We start from the raw sequence: 18,220 nt of genomic DNA, 5'->3' as shown, positions 1-18,220 counted from the left end.
AGCAAGACATCCTTGCTCCTGTACTCGAATCCTCTCGCTACGAAGGCCAACATACCATTTGCCTTCTTGACCGCCTGCTGCACCTGCATGCTTACCTTCAGCGACTGGTGCACAAGGACACCCAGGTCTCATTGCACTTCCCCTTCTCCCAATCTATTGCCATTCAGATAATAATCTGCCTTCCTGTTTTTGCCATCAAAGTGGATAACCTCGCATTTATCCACATGCATCTGCCCAATCACCCAACCTGTCCAAATCATATTGGAGTTTCTCGGCATCCTCCTCACAGCACACACGCCCACCCAGCTTTGTGTCATCTGCAATCTTGAAGATATTACATCTAGTTCCCTCATCTAGATCATTAATATATATTGTGAATAGCTGGTGTCCTAGCACCGATCCCTGCGGTACCCCACGAGTCACTGCCTGCCACTTGGAAAAAGGCCCGTTTATTCCAACTCTTTGTTTCCTGTCTGCCAACCAGTTCTCTATCCAAGTCAGTACCTTACCCCCAATCCCATGTGCTTTAACTTTGCATACCAATCTCTTATGCGGGACCTTATCGAAAGCCTTCTGAAAGTCCAAATACACCACATCCACTGGTTCTCCCTTATCTATTCTACCAGTTACATCCTCAAAATATTCCAGTAGATTAGTCAAGCATGGTTTACCTTTTGTAAATCCATGTTGACTTTGTCCGATCCTGTCACTGTTTTCCAAGTGCTCTGCTATTACATCTTTTATAATGGACTCTAGCATTTTCCCCACTACCGATGTCAGGCTTACCGGTCTATATTCCCCGTTTTCTCTCTACCACCTTTTTTAAATTGTGGGGTTACATTAGCTACCCTCCAATCCATGGGAACTGTTCCAGAGTCTATAGAATTTTGGAAGATGACCAGCAATGCATCTACTATTTCTAGGGCCACTTCCTTAAGTACCCTAGGATGTAGATTATCCAGCCCTGCGGATTCATCGGCCTTCAATCCCATCAATTTCCCTAACACCATTTCCCTACTAATACTGATTTCATTCAATTCCTCCCTCTCATTAGACCCTATGTTCCCCGACATCTCTGGGAGGTTATTTGTGTCCTCCTTTGTGAAGACAGAACCAAAGTATGTATTTAATTGGTCTGCCATTCCTTTGTTCCCCATTATAAATTCCCCTGATTCTGACTGCAAGGGACCTACGCTTGACTTCACCAATCTTTTTCTCTTCACGTATCTATAAAAGCTTTTACAGTCAGTTTTTATGTTCCCTGCAAACTTACTCTCATTGTCCATTGAAAACTCTGGTGCCAATAGCTGAAGCAGTGTGGAACTACTTCCTCTAGGAGCCGCCTCACTGCAACTGGAAATCTGAATTGCTTTTAGTTCATTTCACTTAAATGGCAATGACGCGGTGCTTGTGTTTGAGTCAGTTTGATGCTAAACCCACTTTACACCAACAAAGGATCTGCAAAATAGCTGAAGAGTTATTGTGCAATGGCTCTGCTGAATGGAGATGGTAAACATAAGAAATAGGAGCAGGAATAGGCCACTTGGCCCCTCGAGCCTGCTCCGCCATTCAATAAGATCATGGCTGATACAAAAAGAAAATACTGCAGATGCTGGAAATCTGAAACAAAAACAGGAAATGCTGGAGATACTCAGCAGGTCAGGCAGCATCTGTGGAGAGAGAAACAGAGTTAACGTTTCAGGTCGATGACCTTTCGTCAGAACTGGAAAAAAAGCAGGAAATGGAACATTTTTAAGCAAGTGTAGTGGCTGGGAAAGGGGGGAGGGGATGAAAGAACAAAAGGGAAGGTCTGTGATAGGGTGGAAGGCAGGAGAGGTTAAGAGACATTCGAGGTATTCAAGGCAAATGGAGATGGTAATGGAGCAGGTTAAGAAACAAAGGATGGCTTTGCGCTGGCAGAATGAAAGACAGCTGCCATGTGGGAGAGAAGAAAAAAAGACAGAGACAAAAAGTGTGGATAAAAATATTCTGAAACTGCCCCCGAGTTCCAGATTTCCCCACTAGGGGAAACATCCTCTCTGCATCTACCTTGTCGAGCCCCCTCAGTATCTTATATCTATATATATAAAAGGATCCGTCCGTCTGTATGTCTGTCTGTATGTCTGTCCGCTATACACTCAAAAGTTAGAGCGTATCTACACATATGTTATATCAAAAGAAAGCTGATGATCAGGGGATCATAGGCATAATTACTTTTTGGTCAGACAAAAATTGTTTGGACAGTATACAAAAAACGTTCAAAAATCCGCTCATTAGCGGTTGACCAATCCTACCGCTCATTAGCGTTGAGTGACGTGATGGTTGACCAATCCTACAGTTCAGTGACCTGATGGTTGACCAATCGGTGAGTCACGGGCGGGACCTAATCCTGCAGCCTCCCGAAACGTTGCCTCCATTTTTTCCCCTGCTTTTACCAGCTGCGGCGGCCCGCCGGAGCGGGAGGCGAGTTCGGGTCACTCGGGCCGATGGGGTCACTCAGGCCGGGCCTCACAACCGCTCGGCCCGAGACACAGAGCGGGGGAATGGCAGCGGCCGGCCGTCAACCGCGTAGCCCGAGACACAGAGCAGGGGAGCGGCAGCGGCCGCCGTCAACCGCGCGGCCCTCTAAACTGCCCTGGCAACGCCGGCCCCCCCCAGCTAGTGTTTCAATAAGATCACCTCTCATTCTTCTAAATTCCAATGAGCATAGGCCCAACCTGCTGAACCTTTCCTCATAAGTTAAACCCCCTCATCTCTGGAATTAACCTAGTGAATCGTCTCTGAACTGCCTCCAATGCAAGTATATCCTTCCTTAAGTAAGGAGACCAAAACTGTACGCAGTACTGAAGGTGTGGTCTCACCAATACCCTGTACAGTTGTAGCAGGACTTCCCTGCTTTTATACTCCAACCCCTTTGAAATAAATGCCAACATTACATTTGCCTTTTTGATTACTTGCTGTACCTGCATGCTAACTTTTTGTGTTTCATGCACAAAGGCCCCCAGGTCCCTCTGAACTGCAGCATTTTGTAATCTCTCTCCATTTAAATAATTTGCTTTTTTAAATAATGTAACAACTTCACAGTGATTGTTAGCTATTGATAGCATTTCTAGATGTAGCAGTCTCTACATAGAAAAAGGCTTGCATTTCTATAGCGCCTTTCACGACCACCAGACATCCCAAAGCGCTTCACAGCCAATGAAGTACTTTTTTGAAGTGTAGTCAATTTGCGCACAGCAAGCTCCCACAAACAGCAACGTGATGATGATCAGATAATCTGTTTTAGTGATATTGATTGGGGGAATAAATATTGGCCAGGACATCGGGGAGAACGCCCCTGCTCTTCTTCAAAATCGTGCCATGGGATCTTTTACATCCACCAGGGGTATGGTAGCATAGTGGTTATGTCACTGGACTAGTAATCCAGCGGCTTGGACTAATGATCTGGAATTGTGAGTTCACATCCCACCACGGCAGCTGGGGAATTTACATTCAATTAAATAAATTTGGACTAGGTTTCATGGTAGTAAAAACCCATCTGGTTCACTAAGGACATCTGCTGTCCTTACCTGGTCTGGCCTAGATGTAACTCCAGACATGTGGTTGACTCTTAACTGCCCTCTGAAATGACCTAGCAAGCCACTTAGTTGTATTCAAGAAGGCGGCTCACCACCACCTTCTCAACTAGGGGATGGGCAATAAATGCTGGCCTTGCCAGCGATGCCCACATCCCGTGAATAAATAAATAAATAAAAATTCCACCTGAGAGAGCAGACGGGGCCTCGGTTTAACATCTCATCCCAAAGACAGCACTCCCTCAGCACCGCACTGGGAGTGTCAGCCTAGTTTTATGTGCTCAAGTCTCTGGATCAGCTTCAATAAGGTTGTCAGTTTTTCCATTTCCTGGAAAGGTTAGCTACATGATGTCCGAAAAATAATCACTAAGCAAGTGACTTTTTTTAAAATTCGTTCATGGGATGTGGACGTCGCTGGCAAGTGCCAGCATTTATTGCCCATCCTTAATTATCCTTGATGGTGGTGGTGAGACAATTGAGTGGCTTGTTGGACCATTTCAGAGGGCAGTTAAGAGTCATGTATAGGCCAGACCGGGTAAACACGACAGATTTCCTTCCCTAAAGGGCATCAGTGAACTAGATGGATTTTAACAACAAGCCGGTAGTTTCATGATCACCATTACTGATACTGCAGATAGATTTATTTAATTAACTGAATTTAAATTCCCCCAGCTGCCGTGGTGGGATTTGAACTCACGTCCCTGGATCATTAGTCCAGGCCTCTGGATTACTAGCCCAATGACATCACCACTATGCTACCGTTCCCTGCTCGTCAACAGGGCCACGAAGAATTGGTACGAGTATCCAGCATGGTAATCAAAATGTAGACTAAAGCTATTTGAACACTTCTTGGTGACACTATCCATACTTCTGTAAGACTGAACAATGTTTTCTGCTTTTATTTAGCTGTGGGTAAGTCCACATTTGCTCAACGGTTGGAGCAGATGGCCGGTAGCCAATGGGAAATTATTCAAGAGCCGATTGGCAAATGGTGCAACATTCCAGTTTCCAGCTGCACGGAGGTGGGTATCAAATTCTTCCGGTGTAACCACATGCCACGCGGAGCTGGTAGGTCTCCAGTCAGTACATCGCTGTCCTCGTTTTACAATAATTTTAGAATATTTACAGTCGGACCTGGTTTGACTGTGATTCAGTGAGCTGAATGTCTGGCGATCAGACCAATTTTCTTCATAACCAGTTTACAAAAAGAATCTTGCACTCGAAATCCAATTTGAATCAAGTCAGTCAGCAGAATCCCACTGTTCGCTTCTGGCTAAACCAAAACAACTGCCTGCTGAATCAATTTGATACCACTTTTCACTCGACTGTCTCCCCCCCGCCCCCCCACCCCCCGCTCTCCTGTGTGCATTGTTCCTACCCAGGCTCTTCATAATGAGCCCTGTGAGGTGAAAAATACGTCTTTTTAAAAATTTGTTTATGGGATGTGGGCGTCGCTGGCAAGGCCAGCATTTATTGCCCGCCCCTAGTTGCCCTGGAGAAGGTGGTGGTGAGCCACCTTCTTGAACCGCTGCAGTCCGTGTGGTGAAGGTACTCCCACAGTGCTGTTAGGGAGGGAGTTCCAGGATTTTGACCCAGCGACGATGAAGGATCGGCCGATATATTTCCAATTCAGGATGGTGTGTGAGTTGGAGGGGAACTTGCAGGTGGTGGTGTTCCCATGTGCCTGCTGCCCTTGTTCTTCTAGGTGGAAGAGGTCGCGGGTTTGGGAGGTGCTGCCAAAGAAGCCTTGGCGAGTTGCTGCAGTGCATCTTGTAGATGGTACACACTGCAGCCACGGTGCGCCGGTGGTGGAGGGAGTGAATGTTTAAGGTGGTGGATGGGGTGCCAATGAAGCTTTGCCCTGGATGGTGTCCAGCTACTTGAGTGTTGTTGGAGCTGCACTCATCCAGGCAAGTGGAGAGTATTCCATCACACTCCTTACTTGTGCCTTGTAGATAGTGGAAAGGCTTTGGGGAGTCAAGAGATGAGACACTCACTGCAGAATAACCAGCCTCTGACCTGCTCTTGTTGCCACAGTATTTACGTGGCTGGTCCAGTTAAGTTTCTGGTCAATGGTGACTTCAATTGGGACTCGTTCATTGTAGCTTGATCACAGCTTTAAACTGGGCATTTTGGCCAGGTTGACTCCAGGAGCAATGACTACCACAGGTCGGTGCCATAGAGTTCACTTCTTGGCAGGATCGAAGGGTTCAAAAAATGCTACTGACTAGCCAAGGATGTCGTTCATGCCGAAGACACGAATAACATCCATTGTGTTGTCTGTAGTCACATTCAGCTGCAGGAGTTGTTGAGCAATACCCTACCTGAATCATCTTTAACCTAGATGAGATTGGCCTTTTTTTTTACCAACTGGGTCCGAATGCTATTTTAACATCATTGTTGATCGCCGGTATAAAGAAGTCCCAACAGTTCATGTTATTAAAAGCTGCTACTTTCTGCTATAATGTGACCCAGTGGGTATCATTCTCGCCTGAGTCAGAAGGTTGTGAGCACAAAAATCTAGGCTGACACTCCAGGGCAGTGCTGAGGGAGTGCTGCAGTGTTGGAGGTGTTGCCTTTCGGATATGACGTTAATACCTCTCTGGGCACCTGATGATTTGTAATCCATGATAAAATCAAGTAACCCATATGTTAAACCACAGCTACTTGAATTTATATAATGGCTTGTTATCTCAAAGTGCTTCGCATGATGAATCAGGCACGGAGTTCCAATTAATTTCTTAGAAACACTTGAAGAATTGACTTACCCTCGTCAGATTAGCTGTGGTAGCTTCACACGTTATCGCGTATCTAATCCTGTTCCTTTCATGATACATTTTGACAAAAATGTAGCTACTTCAGATACCACAGCCATTTTAACACTGCTATTCCTGAGGTCATTCAGGAAACTCTTTTTTATCCGGCATGGTGCCGGTTTATCAAAAAGTCCGGATTACAGAGAGGTATAGTAAAAGGTACGAGAACCCTGTACACGGCCACAGATCCAGGCGTCCCTGTTGCTATGCAACAGGTGCAGGAACCCCAGCCACAACATCCAGGCGTCCCTGTTGCTATGCAACAGGTACAGGAACCCCGGTTACACGGCCACAGATCCAGGAACGGCCACTAATATGAAGTAAAACTTACTTGAACCTAGCCCTGAATTTTACCGGTTAACAGAGATTTCCGGTTATTTAGGTGCCGGTAAATCGAGAGTTTCCTGCTCCTACTTCTTGTGTTCTAATTCTGTGTTAGATTTCAGGAGATGGTTCTATTCACAGGGATTAGTGGAGACCTCGGGAACAGGCTGCCAGCTAGGAGTCCTTCAAGAGTAAATTGGGCCTGTTCCTGGCTGGGGTGGAGATCACCTCTTACAGAAGGTAAGTACTGTAGGAAATACAGGGACAGAGTGATCTCCTGGACGAGTTTCGATCGCCTAGATGGGTCGGAGAGGAATTTCCCAGATTTTTTCTCCCAAATTGGCACATTGGGTTTTTTATCTGGTTTTTCGCCTCTCCCGGGAGATCACATGGGTTCGGGTGGGATGGAGAGTGAAAGTAGATTTGAGGTTAGGATCAGATCAGCCATGATCTTATTGAATGGTGGAGCAGGCTCGAGGGGCCGATTGGCCTATTCCTGCTCCTATTTCTTATGTTCTTATGTTCCTATAATATAAACCGAATACGATCATTGGCCAAATTTGAAACAGCGATGTTGAGCGACTACACTGCACGAAATCATGTTCTTGTTCAAAAGTTTTTGAACCTGGCAACTTGTCACAGAAAACCAACTCCTCTGTCTAACCCTAATTACTTCAATTTGGCCGAGATAGTCCTACAATCTGCTTTGGAAGCAATCTGCTACCTGGACTCTGTGTATCACGAGGTATTCACACCAATTAGATTAATTCATTCAGATGTAGTCCGTGGCCAGGGTCAGGATGGTGTGACTAGAAGTGAGGCAGGTACGGGGATCCAGGAGGTAGTGTTGGAGGAGCCGCAGCCCTTGCACTTGTCCAACAGGTTCGAGGCTCTTACTCCCTGTGAGGATGGGAACAGGGACTGCGGGGAGGATGAGCAACCTGGCCACAGCACCGTGGAGCGGGGGGCCATTCAAGTGGGGGGAGTTAAAAGAAATGTTGTAGTGGTAGGGGATAGTATCGTTAGGGGGATAGATAGAGTTCTTTGCAGCCAAGAGTGAGAGTCCCGAAGGCTGTGTTGCCTGCCCGGTGCCAGGGTTAAGGACATCTCCTCTGGACTGGAGAGAAACTTGGAGTGGGAGGGGGAGGATCCAGTTGTCGTGGTCCATGTTGGTACCAACGACATAGATAGGACAAGGAAGGTGGTTCTGCTGAGGGAGTTTGAGCAGCTAGGGGCCAAATTAAAAAGCAGAACCACAAGGGTAATAATCTCTGGATTATTACCTGAGCCACGAGCGAATTTGGCTAGGACAAATAAAATTAGAGAGTTAAATGCGTGGCTCAAAGACTGGTGTGGGAGAAATGGGTTTTGCTTCCTGGGACACTGGCACCAGTACTGGGGCAGGAGGGAGCTGTTCCGTTGGGACGGGCTTCACTTGGCCAGTGCTGGGACTAGAGTCCTGGCGGATCATATAACTAGGGCTGTAGAGAGGGCTTTAAACTAACTAGTGGGGGGGAGGTTCCTAGAGAGCAAATAATAAAAATGACAACAGAGAAGGTCATAGACTTAGGTAGCAGTGGGGAAATTAAAAACCAGAGCGTGTCAGGAAGGGGCAGAAGGTATGGAGTAAAAGGTAAAGTAATAAAAAGGGCAAAAGCAGGAACTAAGTGTCACAAAACATCTTTGAAAGTTCTCTATCTGAATGCACGTAGCATTCGTAACAAAATAGATGAGTTAATGGCACAAATAACTACATATGGGTATGATCTTGTGGCCATTACAGAAACATGGCTGCAGGGTGACAATGCCTGGGAATTAAACATACCAGGTTATTTAACGATCAGGAAGGACAGGCAGGAAGGAAGGGGAGGTGGGGTGGCTATGTTAATAAAGGAAGGAATCACTGTAATACAGAGAAATGATATTGGGTCAAAAGATGTATAATGAAACAGTTTGGGTGGAGGTAAGGAATAATAAGGGGAAAAAAACACTAGTGGGCGTAGTCTATAGGCCTCCGAACAGTGGCAACTCTGTTGGACGGAGTATCAATCAGGAAATAGTTGAGGCTTGTAATAAGCGAACATCTATAATTATGGGGGATTTTAACTGTCATATTAATTGGACAAATCAAATTGGGCAGGGCAGCCTTGAGGAAGAGTTCATTGAGTGTATTAGGGATGGGTTTCTTGAGCAGTATGTAACTGAACCGACCAGGGGACAAGCAACCTTAGATCTGGTCCTGTGTAATGAGACAGGATTAATTAAAAATGTCCTAGTAAAGGATCCCCTTGGAATGAGTGACCATAACATGGTTGAATTCCATATTCAGTTAGAGGGTGAGAAGGTTGGATCTCAAACAAGCGTGCTAAGCTTGAATAAAGGAGACTATGAAGGTGTGAGAGCGGAATTGAGTAGAGTGGGTTGGGAAAATAGATTAAAGGGTAAGACGATACATGATCAGTGGTGTACATTTAAGGAGTTATTTTACAACTTCCAAAAAAAATATATTCCACTGAGAAGAAAAGGGTGTAAAAGAAAAGACAGCCATCCGTGGCTAAGTAAAGAAATTAAGGGTAGTATTCGACTAAAAACATGGGCATCTAAGGTAGCCAAATCTAGTGGGAGGATAGAGGATTGGGAAAACTTTAAAAGACAGCAAAAAATAACAAAAAGATTGATTAAGAAAGGGAAGATAGATTATGAAAGTAAATTAGCAAAAAATATAAAAACAGATAGTAAGAGTTTTTATAGTTATATAAAAAGAAAAAGGGTGGCTAAAGTAAATGTTGGTCCCTTAGAGGATGAGACCGGGAAATTAATGGTGGGAAATATGGAGATGGCAAAAACACTGAATGAATATTTTATATCAGTTTTTACAGTAGAAGACACCAAGAATATCCCAACACTGGACAAACAGGGGGCTAAAGGGGGGGAGGAGCTAAACACGATCAAAATCACTAAGGAAGTGGTACTCGGTAAAATAATGGGACTCAAGGTGGATAAATCACCTGGACCTGATGGCTTACATCCTAGGGTCTTGAGGGAAGTGGCGGTAGGGATTGTGGATGCATTGATAATAATTTTCCAAAACTCCCTGGACTTGGCAATGGTCCGGCAGACTGGAAAACTGCTAATGTAACACGCTTATTTAAAAAGGGCAGTAGACAGAAGGCTGGAAACTATAGACTGGTTAGCCTAATGTCTGTGGTAGGTAAAATTTTGGAGTCCATTATTAAGGAGACAGTAACAGGACATTTGGATAAGCATAATTTAATAGGACAAAGTCAGCATGGTTTTATGAAGGGGAAGTCATGTTTGACAAATTTGCTGGAGTTCTTTGAGGAAGTAACATATAGGGTGGATAAAGGGGAACCAGTGGACGTAGTGTATTTAGACTTCCAAAAGGCATTTGACAAGGTGCCACACAAAAGATTATTGCTTAAGATAAAAAATCACGGGATTGGGGGTAATATTCTGGCATGGATAGAGGATTGGCTATCTAACAGAAGGCAGAGAGTTGGGATAAATGGTTCATTCTCAGACTGGCAATCAGTAACCAGTGGTGTTCCGCAGGGGTCAGTGCTGGGTCCCCAACTCTTTACAATCTATATTAACGATTTGGAGGAGGGGACCGAGTGTAACATATCAAAGTTTGCAGATGATATTAAGATGGGAGGGAAAGTAGTGAGTGAGGAGGACATAAAAAACCTGCAAGGGGACATAGACAGGCTAAGTAAGTGGGCAGAGATTTGGCAGATGGAATACAATACTGGAAAGTGTGAGGTTATGCACTTTGGCAGGAAAAATCGTAGAGCAAGTTATTATCTTAATGGCAAGAAACTGGAAAGTACTGAAGTACAAAGGGATCTGGGGGTCCTGGTGCACGAAACTCAAAAGGTTAGTATGCAGGTGCAGCAAGTGATTAAGAAGGCCAATGGAATGTTGGCTTTCATTGCTAGGGGGATAGAATATAAAAATAGGGAGGTATTGCTTCAGTTGTACAAGGTATTGGTGAGACCGCACCTGGAATACTGCGTACAGTTTTGGTGTCCATACTTAAGAAAGGACATACTTGCACTCAAGTCAGTACAAAGAAGGTTCACTCGGTTAATCCCGGGGATGAGGGGATGGACATATGAGGAGAGGTTGAGTAGATTGGGACTCTACTCATTGGCGTTCAGAAGAATGAGAGGCGATCTTATTGAAACATATAAGATTGTGAAGGGGTCGGATCGTGTGGATGCGGGGGGGATGTTCCTGATGATGGGTGAAACTAGAACTAGGGGGCATAGTCTTAGAATAAGGGGCTGCTCTTTCAAAACTGAGATGAGGAGGAACTACTTCACTCAGAGGGTGGTAGGTCCATGGAATATGCTGCCCCAAAAAGCTGTAGAAGCTATATCATTACATAAATTTAAAACAGAAATAGACAGTTTCCTAGAAGTAAAGGGAATTAAGGGTTACGGGGAGCGGGCAGGAATTTGGACATGAGTCTAGGTTCGGATCGGTCATGGCCCTGTGGGTAGCGGAGCGGGCCCAGGGGCCGTGTAGCCTGATCCTGCTCCTATTTCGTGTGTCTAATTCTGTTAGATTCAGGAGATGGTTCTGTGACAGTGGATTGGCAGTTAGGATCAGATCAGCCATGATCTTATTGAATGACGGAGCAGGCTCGAGGGGCCGATTGGCCTACTCCTGCTCCTATTTCTTATGTTCTTATGAAAGACAAGGGGGGGAAAAAAAATCAGGAATTTCTTAGCAGTGAACTATTTAAGGGTGCTCTGGTTGCTAATATGAGCGAGAAAGTTGGTGGCACAAAACAGTTTTATATTCGCATTACTGTTTTGCCTACATTTTACGTGCAAGTTGTCTGAAACCATAAAGAGATATGTGGCTCAAATTGAAGTATGTGGAAGGCTTTCCACGATAAATCTTGATTTCTCAATACTGTAACATGATTTAATATAAAATTCCCAGCAGGAATGTTGCTTTAAGATTAACCATGGTGTCATAAGTGAATGATTATTGAGTGCTCTGACTTAATTATTAAATTGTTTAATCATCCTTTAACAGAGAAGTGTGAATAAAATTACAAAAGGAAAAACATCACGGCTGGTGTTGTTACCCTTGTTAGTCTGTTAAATAGCAAACAAAAGTGAACCAAAAATAGAAGCTCACAATAAGTACTTTGTGTCACCTTAGGCTCTGTGGCAACAATCTGAGCCAGAGAATGCTGGGTTTGAGCTCCGGCCTTGAATTCTGGGTTGACAGTCAGCGGGATACTTGTGGGTGTGGGTGGCCCCCCACCCCCCCCTCATTGTATGGGTTTTTGGGAGCCCATAAACATTCGCGCCACACAAGTGCCAGGCAATGACTATCTCCAACAAGCGAGAGTCTAACCACTGCCCCTTGACATTCAACGGCATTACCATCGCCGAATCCCCCACCATCAACATCCTGGGGGTCACCATTGACCAGAAACTTAACTAGACCAGCCACATAAATACTGTGGCAACGAGCAGGTCAGACGCTGGGTATTCTGCAGCGAGTGTCTCACCTCCTGACTCCCCAAAGCCTTTCCACCATCTGCAAGGCACAAGTCAGGAGTGTGATGGAATACTCTCCACTTGCCTGGATGAATGCAGCTCCAACAACACTCAAGAAGCTCGACACCATCCAGGACAAAGCAGCCCGCTTGATTGGCACCCCATCCACCACCTTAAACATTCACTCCTTCCGCCACCAGCGTACCATGGCTGCAGTGTGTACCATCTACAAGATTCACTGCAGCAACTCGCCAAGGCTTCTTCGGCAGCACCGCCCAAACCTGTGACTTCTACCACCTAGAAGGACAAGGGCAGCAGGCGCATGGGAACACCACCACGTCCAAGTTCCCCAAGTCACACACCATCCTGACTTGGAAATATATCGCCATTCCTTCATCGCTGGGTCAAAATCCTGGAACTCCCTCCCTAACAGCACTGTGGGAGCACCTTCCCCACACGGACTGCAGCAGTTCAAGAAGGCGGCTCACCACCACCTTCTCGAGGGCAATTGGGGATGGGCAATAAATGCTGGCCTTGCCAGCAACGCCCACATCCCAGGAACGAATAAAACATTTTTTTTAAATCTATGTTGACTCCCCAGTGCAGTACTGAGGGAGTGCTGCACTGTCTGAAGTGCTCTCTCAGCTGGACGTAAAAGATCCCACGGCTCTATTTTGAAGAAGAGCAGGGGAGTTCTCCTGGTGCCTGGCCAACATTCATCCCTCAACCAACACAACTAAAAAAAAAAAAAAGTTATGTGGCTATTTATTTCGCTGCTGTTCGTGCGACCGTGTTGTGCACAGGTTGGTTGCAACATTTGTTTTTTGTTCTTTACAGTTTTTGAACAAACAAAGTTAAAAGGAAATTGTTGTTTGCAATAAAAATGATAAACACCGGAAGTCAGTCAGCACCTGAAAGAAAGATGGGTTAACGTTTCAGATGAGATCCTTTTAGTTCTATTTGTCTTATCCTAAGCCTCTGACCTGTCGTTCTCTTTCAGCTGCTGACTGAACTGCTGTGAATTTGCAGTGTTTCCTCTAAACTTGACTATTCTAACGCACTCCTGGCCGGCCTTCCTAGTTCTCTACCCTCCATAAACTTGAGGTCATCCAAACCTCTGCCGCCCGTGTGCTAACTCGCACCAAGTCCCGTTCACCCATCACCCCCGTGCTCGCTGACCTACATCGGTTCCCGGTTAAGCAACGCCTCGATTTCAAAATTCTCATCCTTGTTTTCAAACCCCTCCATGGCCCTCGCCCCTTCCTATCTCTGTAATCTCCTCCAACCCTGGAATCCCCCTAGACCTCTGCGCTCCGCCTATTCTGGACTTTTGAACATCCCCGATTTATAATCGCTCAACCATTGGTGGACGTGCCTTCTGATGCTTCGGCCCCAAACTCTGGAATTCCCTGCCTAAACCTCTCCACCTCACTACCTCTCTTTCCTCCTTTAAGACTCTCCTTAAAACCTACCTCTTCGACCAAGCTTTTGGCCATCTCCCCTAACATCTCCTTATGTGGCTCGGTGTCAAATTTTGTTGTTGTTGTTAATGCTCCTGTTAAAGGCACTATATAAATATAAGTGGTGGTTGTTGTTGTATCTTGGTTTTCAGCATTCACGGTTTTTGGTGACAATTGTTTGTTCTTCCCCAGGAGCTGTCGTCCACGCAAAAGAATGTTGGTAACATACTTCAGATGCTGTATCAGGACCCTCACCGGTGGTCTTACACCTTCCAGTCCTATTCCTGCATGAGCCGAATCAAGGCCCATTTGGCACCGGTATCCCCCAGACTACTGAAGGCAGAAGAGCCAGTGCAGATTTTTGAAAGATCAGTCTATAGTGATAGGTAACTACATGGCCACAGTGTTGACTCTGACATAAGAAATCGGAGCTGGAGTCGGCCATTTTGCCCATCGAGCCTGCTCCGCCATTCAATGAGATCATGGCTGATCTTCTACCTGAACTCCACTTTCCTGCACTATCCCCATATCCCTTGATTCCCTTAATATTCAAAAATCTATCGATCTCTGTCTTGAATATACTCAACGATTGAGCCTCCACAGCCCTCTGGGGTAGAGAATTCCAAAGATTCACCACCCTCTGAGTGAAGAAATGCCTCCTCATCTCAGTCCTAAATGGCCGACCCCTTATTCTGAGACTGTGACCCCTGGTTCTGGACTCCCCAGCCAGGGGAAACATCCTCCCTGCATCTACCCTGTCAAACCCTGTAATAATTTTGTATGTTTCAATGAGATCACCTCTCATTCTTCTAAACTCTAGAGAATATAGGCCTAGTCTACTCAATCTCTCCTCATAGGACAATCCCCCCATCCCAGGAATCAGTCTGGTGAACCTTCGTTGCACTCCCTCTATGGCAAGTATATCCTTCCTCAGGTAAGGAGACCAAAACTGTACACAATACTCCAGGTGTGGTCTCACCAGGGCCCTATATAATTGCAGTAAGACGTCTTTACTCTTATACTCAAATCCTCTTGTAATAAAGGCCAACATACCATTTGCTTTCCTAATTGCTTGCTGTACCTGCATGTTAACTTTCAGTGATTTGTGTACAAGGACACCCAGGTCCCTCTGAGCACTAACATTTCCCAATCTCTCACCATTTAAAAAATACTCTGCTTTTCTATTTTTCCTACTTCACATTTCTCCACATTATATTCCATTTGCCATGTTCTTGCCCACTCACTTAGCCTATCTCTATCCCCTTGAAGCTTCCTTGCATCCTCCTCACAACTTACATTCCCACCTAGCTTTGTATCATCAGCAAGTTTGGATATATTACATTTGGTCCCTTCATCCAAATCATTGATGTAGATTGTGAATAGCTGAGGCCCAAGCACTGATCCTTGCGGATCATGTTTTTTGTGTTCATCGAGGTGAAGGTAGTGGAACTTCAATCACGAGCAATTTCAGAGGAGCGCCCCTTACTGCACCAGTGTGGCCTTTCTATTTCTGGATTCTAATCATCCTGTGTGAAATGGTTAATGATGGATCGTTTTGGGTTGTGACTAGGTTCTCACTGTCTCTAACTCATTTTGCAGCAGCAGATAGAATACTTTCATTCTATCAGCATGGACTAGATTCAAACATTTGGGTCCCACAGGTCAAAGGAAACTGCACCACTCAGTCTCTGACAATATTCATTTGACTTATTCATTACATATGTCAACTCGGGTACGGTAGCATAGTGGTTATGTCACTGGCCTAGTAATCCAGAGGCTTGGACTCATGATCTGGAGACGCGAGTTCAAATCCCACCACGGCAGCTGGGGAATTTACTTTCAGTTAATTGAATAAATCTGGAATTAAAAGCTAGTATCAGTAATGGTGACCATGGAACTACCGAATTGTCGTAAAAACCCATCTGGTTCACTAATGTCCTTTAGGGAAGGAAATCTGCTGTCCTTACCCGGTCTGGCCTATATGTGACTCCAGACCCAGAGCAATGTGGTTGACTCTTAACTGCCCTCTGAAATGGCCACTCAGTTGTATAAGGCGGCTCACCACCACCTTTTCGAGGGCAATTAGGGATGGGCAATAAATGCCGGCCTTGTCAGCGACGGCCACATCCTGTTAAAAAATAAAAAATTACTGGTTTTGTGTGTAATATTAATTGCACAGAATTTCTTTCTGTGACTTTTTTTTCTCTCCCTTATTCGAGTTAGTTTGTTGCTCCTCTTTATAGGTGCCCCAGATTGAAGGAGGAGATTGGAGCATGTAACCTACTCCTGTTTCTCTGGCAATGCTGCACTTGATCTTTCTGCAGGGAGAGGTGCCAGAGTCGCAATGACGTGTCCTGTCGTTTCTCCCTGTGAAAGACGGGACTGACCTCCTCGTGCTTCCTCCCCATCAGATTGTCAAGACTGGCATCTCCCAGCAGCTGCCGACTTACTCCACCATTGCATTAATTACAGAGGGCTTCTAAATAAACCCGTAGTTTTGACATCACACACTCCGTATTAATACACTTCTAAAAATCACCATCAGCAATGACCAGATCAAAAATTGAAGTGACTGCGAGGTTACAGTTTTTTTTCCTTGCCAATTTTACTCTCCTCCCCTGAAATGATTAACTCCTTTAATGAAGTATGGTTCCATGGCATCAATTGCCCTCTAATACTTCACCAAAGTAGCTGTTCCTCATATGTGAGCCTCAACACTGATTTGGAAGACTATTTAATCAGGGAGCCATTGCAGTCTAAGCTGAACCTGTCCTCTCGGCATCCAACATGTGCATTTTCCCTTGTATATTGAACCAGAGATAGAATTGTGGTTGACTTTTCCCCTCTCTGGCCTTGGGGCAATTGAGGCCACTTGTAGCAACCCGAATCCTGCCCCGGCTTAAATCAGCTAACACAGACAGGAGATTGAGCCTGAACCTCTACAAACGGGATGGCTCAGCTACTCAGCGAATAATGTCACTGAAGCATGGAGGAACCTTCAAGGTTCACCTACTCCCCAGCTTCAGACCAATTTCCGAGTCAATAGCTCTAGTCTGCTTACGTCACCATTTTTACCAGAAATTGGCCGATAAATTTGCAAAAGCTCTCCAGTTGTTCAAGGATTGGAAAACTTTAATTGAGTTAGCCTATATTTGTGACTATTTATACAGGTACATATTTGCTTCCAACCTCTATGAATTGGGTTGCTTGAATGAGATCGAATGGACCATCTACCAGGACTGGCACACTTACCTTCTCAATCAGTTTGGCAACCGAATAGCATTGGAAGGAATCATCTACCTTCAAGCATCTCCTGAGGTAAGCGGTGTGCTGAAGTTTAACAACACTCACTAAACAGTGTATCACTAATGAAATGGTGCTGTGAACTGGGGGAGGATACGTCTTGGCATTTCCCACATTTCTGCAAAGGAAATGTGATGCAGGCAAATCCATTTTTCAACCAAATTACATTTTCCGGTGAAAGATTTGCTCTTCGGAGAAGCTTTGTTCCTCCGGATCTACGTTTTTAACATTTTGGCCCTTTGATCAAATGGTTCCTAGGTGGTCGTCAGCCTCAGTTACTTTTAAAAGCTGTGACTTTGTTCAGGAGAGGCTGACGTCTTGGGACATATTGTGCTGAATCTCTTTCCTTACGCTCATTGTTGTGGATGTTTATGGTGCATTCTGCTGCAACTCAAACATATGTTGAGATTAAGCCAATCAGTCGCTTATCTCTAGTCTTGCAAAGAATCAGGATCGACTGCAAACCAATATGGTGGGTATACCAGAACTTCGGGTCCCCACGGGTGAGTACGCGCTGGGTACTCACGCGTAGGCCCAACGAAAGTGCCGGTTTCGTGCATGCACTGCGCATGCACGGGAAACCGGAACTTCCGTTCCCCTGAAAGGAAGGGGTTCACCGGTCGAACGCGTGCGCCGGAGAGGCAGCGCGTACGCCTGGAACTTCCGTTTTTTTGCAGGTTTCTCCGGGAGGGTAAATCTCCAGGAGCTACGCTTGTAAAAAGCAGTCGCAAGGCCTGCTTTTAACAAGGTAAGTGGTGAATTAAGTAAAATTTAAAAAAAATTTCCACAGGTTTATTATTTCTAAATACTTTAAAGAAAGGTAAGTTTATTTTTAGCCCCGTTAGAAACTGTAATTAATTTTTTCAAAAATTTAAATTATTGTTTAAAAGTTATTTTATGTAATTTATAGTTATTTTTTAAAAAAAATTTAAATTTATTTGAAGTTTTAGTTATGTTTCGGGGCTGAATTGTATTCATAGATTTGACAGCTCTTCCTGTCAAATCTATGAATAGAGATTCCCTGCTCCGATTGGCTCTCCATGGCCCACGTGATCCCAGGGGACGCATCGAACTAACTGCGCCCCTGGGATACGCAAGCACTGCGCGCTGGCAGTTGGAGGAGGCCCAGGATCGGAATCCCACGCGGGCCCACAGCTCAACGGCCGGCGCGCAAGGTAAGTGCAGATCGGGGGCTTGCA

At 45.2% G+C, this 18,220-nt stretch overlaps 1 protein-coding gene across 1 annotated transcript in view; it reads left to right on the top strand.

Moving 5' to 3' along the window:
* The window catches only part of LOC147098016 (deoxycytidine kinase 2-like), a 272,453-nt gene that overhangs the window by 18,198 nt on the left and 236,035 nt on the right, over window positions 1-18,220 (top strand). The window contains exons 2-4 of the mRNA XM_085971209.1: window positions 4,482-4,597; window positions 13,911-14,104; window positions 16,889-17,036. Of these exons, the coding sequence (XP_085827335.1) occupies window positions 4,482-4,597; window positions 13,911-14,104; window positions 16,889-17,036 (458 nt within the window). The remainder of the gene's footprint in view (window positions 1-4,481; window positions 4,598-13,910; window positions 14,105-16,888; window positions 17,037-18,220) is intronic.

The sequence above is a fragment of the Somniosus microcephalus genome, chromosome 30 (genome assembly GCF_052327205.1).
Source record: "Somniosus microcephalus isolate GS21.2 chromosome 30, FLI_Smic_1.0, whole genome shotgun sequence".
NCBI lineage: Eukaryota > Metazoa > Chordata > Chondrichthyes > Squaliformes > Somniosidae > Somniosus > Somniosus microcephalus.
The sequence above is the reverse complement of the archived record's forward strand: the minus strand, read 5'-3'. Positions and strand labels throughout refer to the sequence as shown.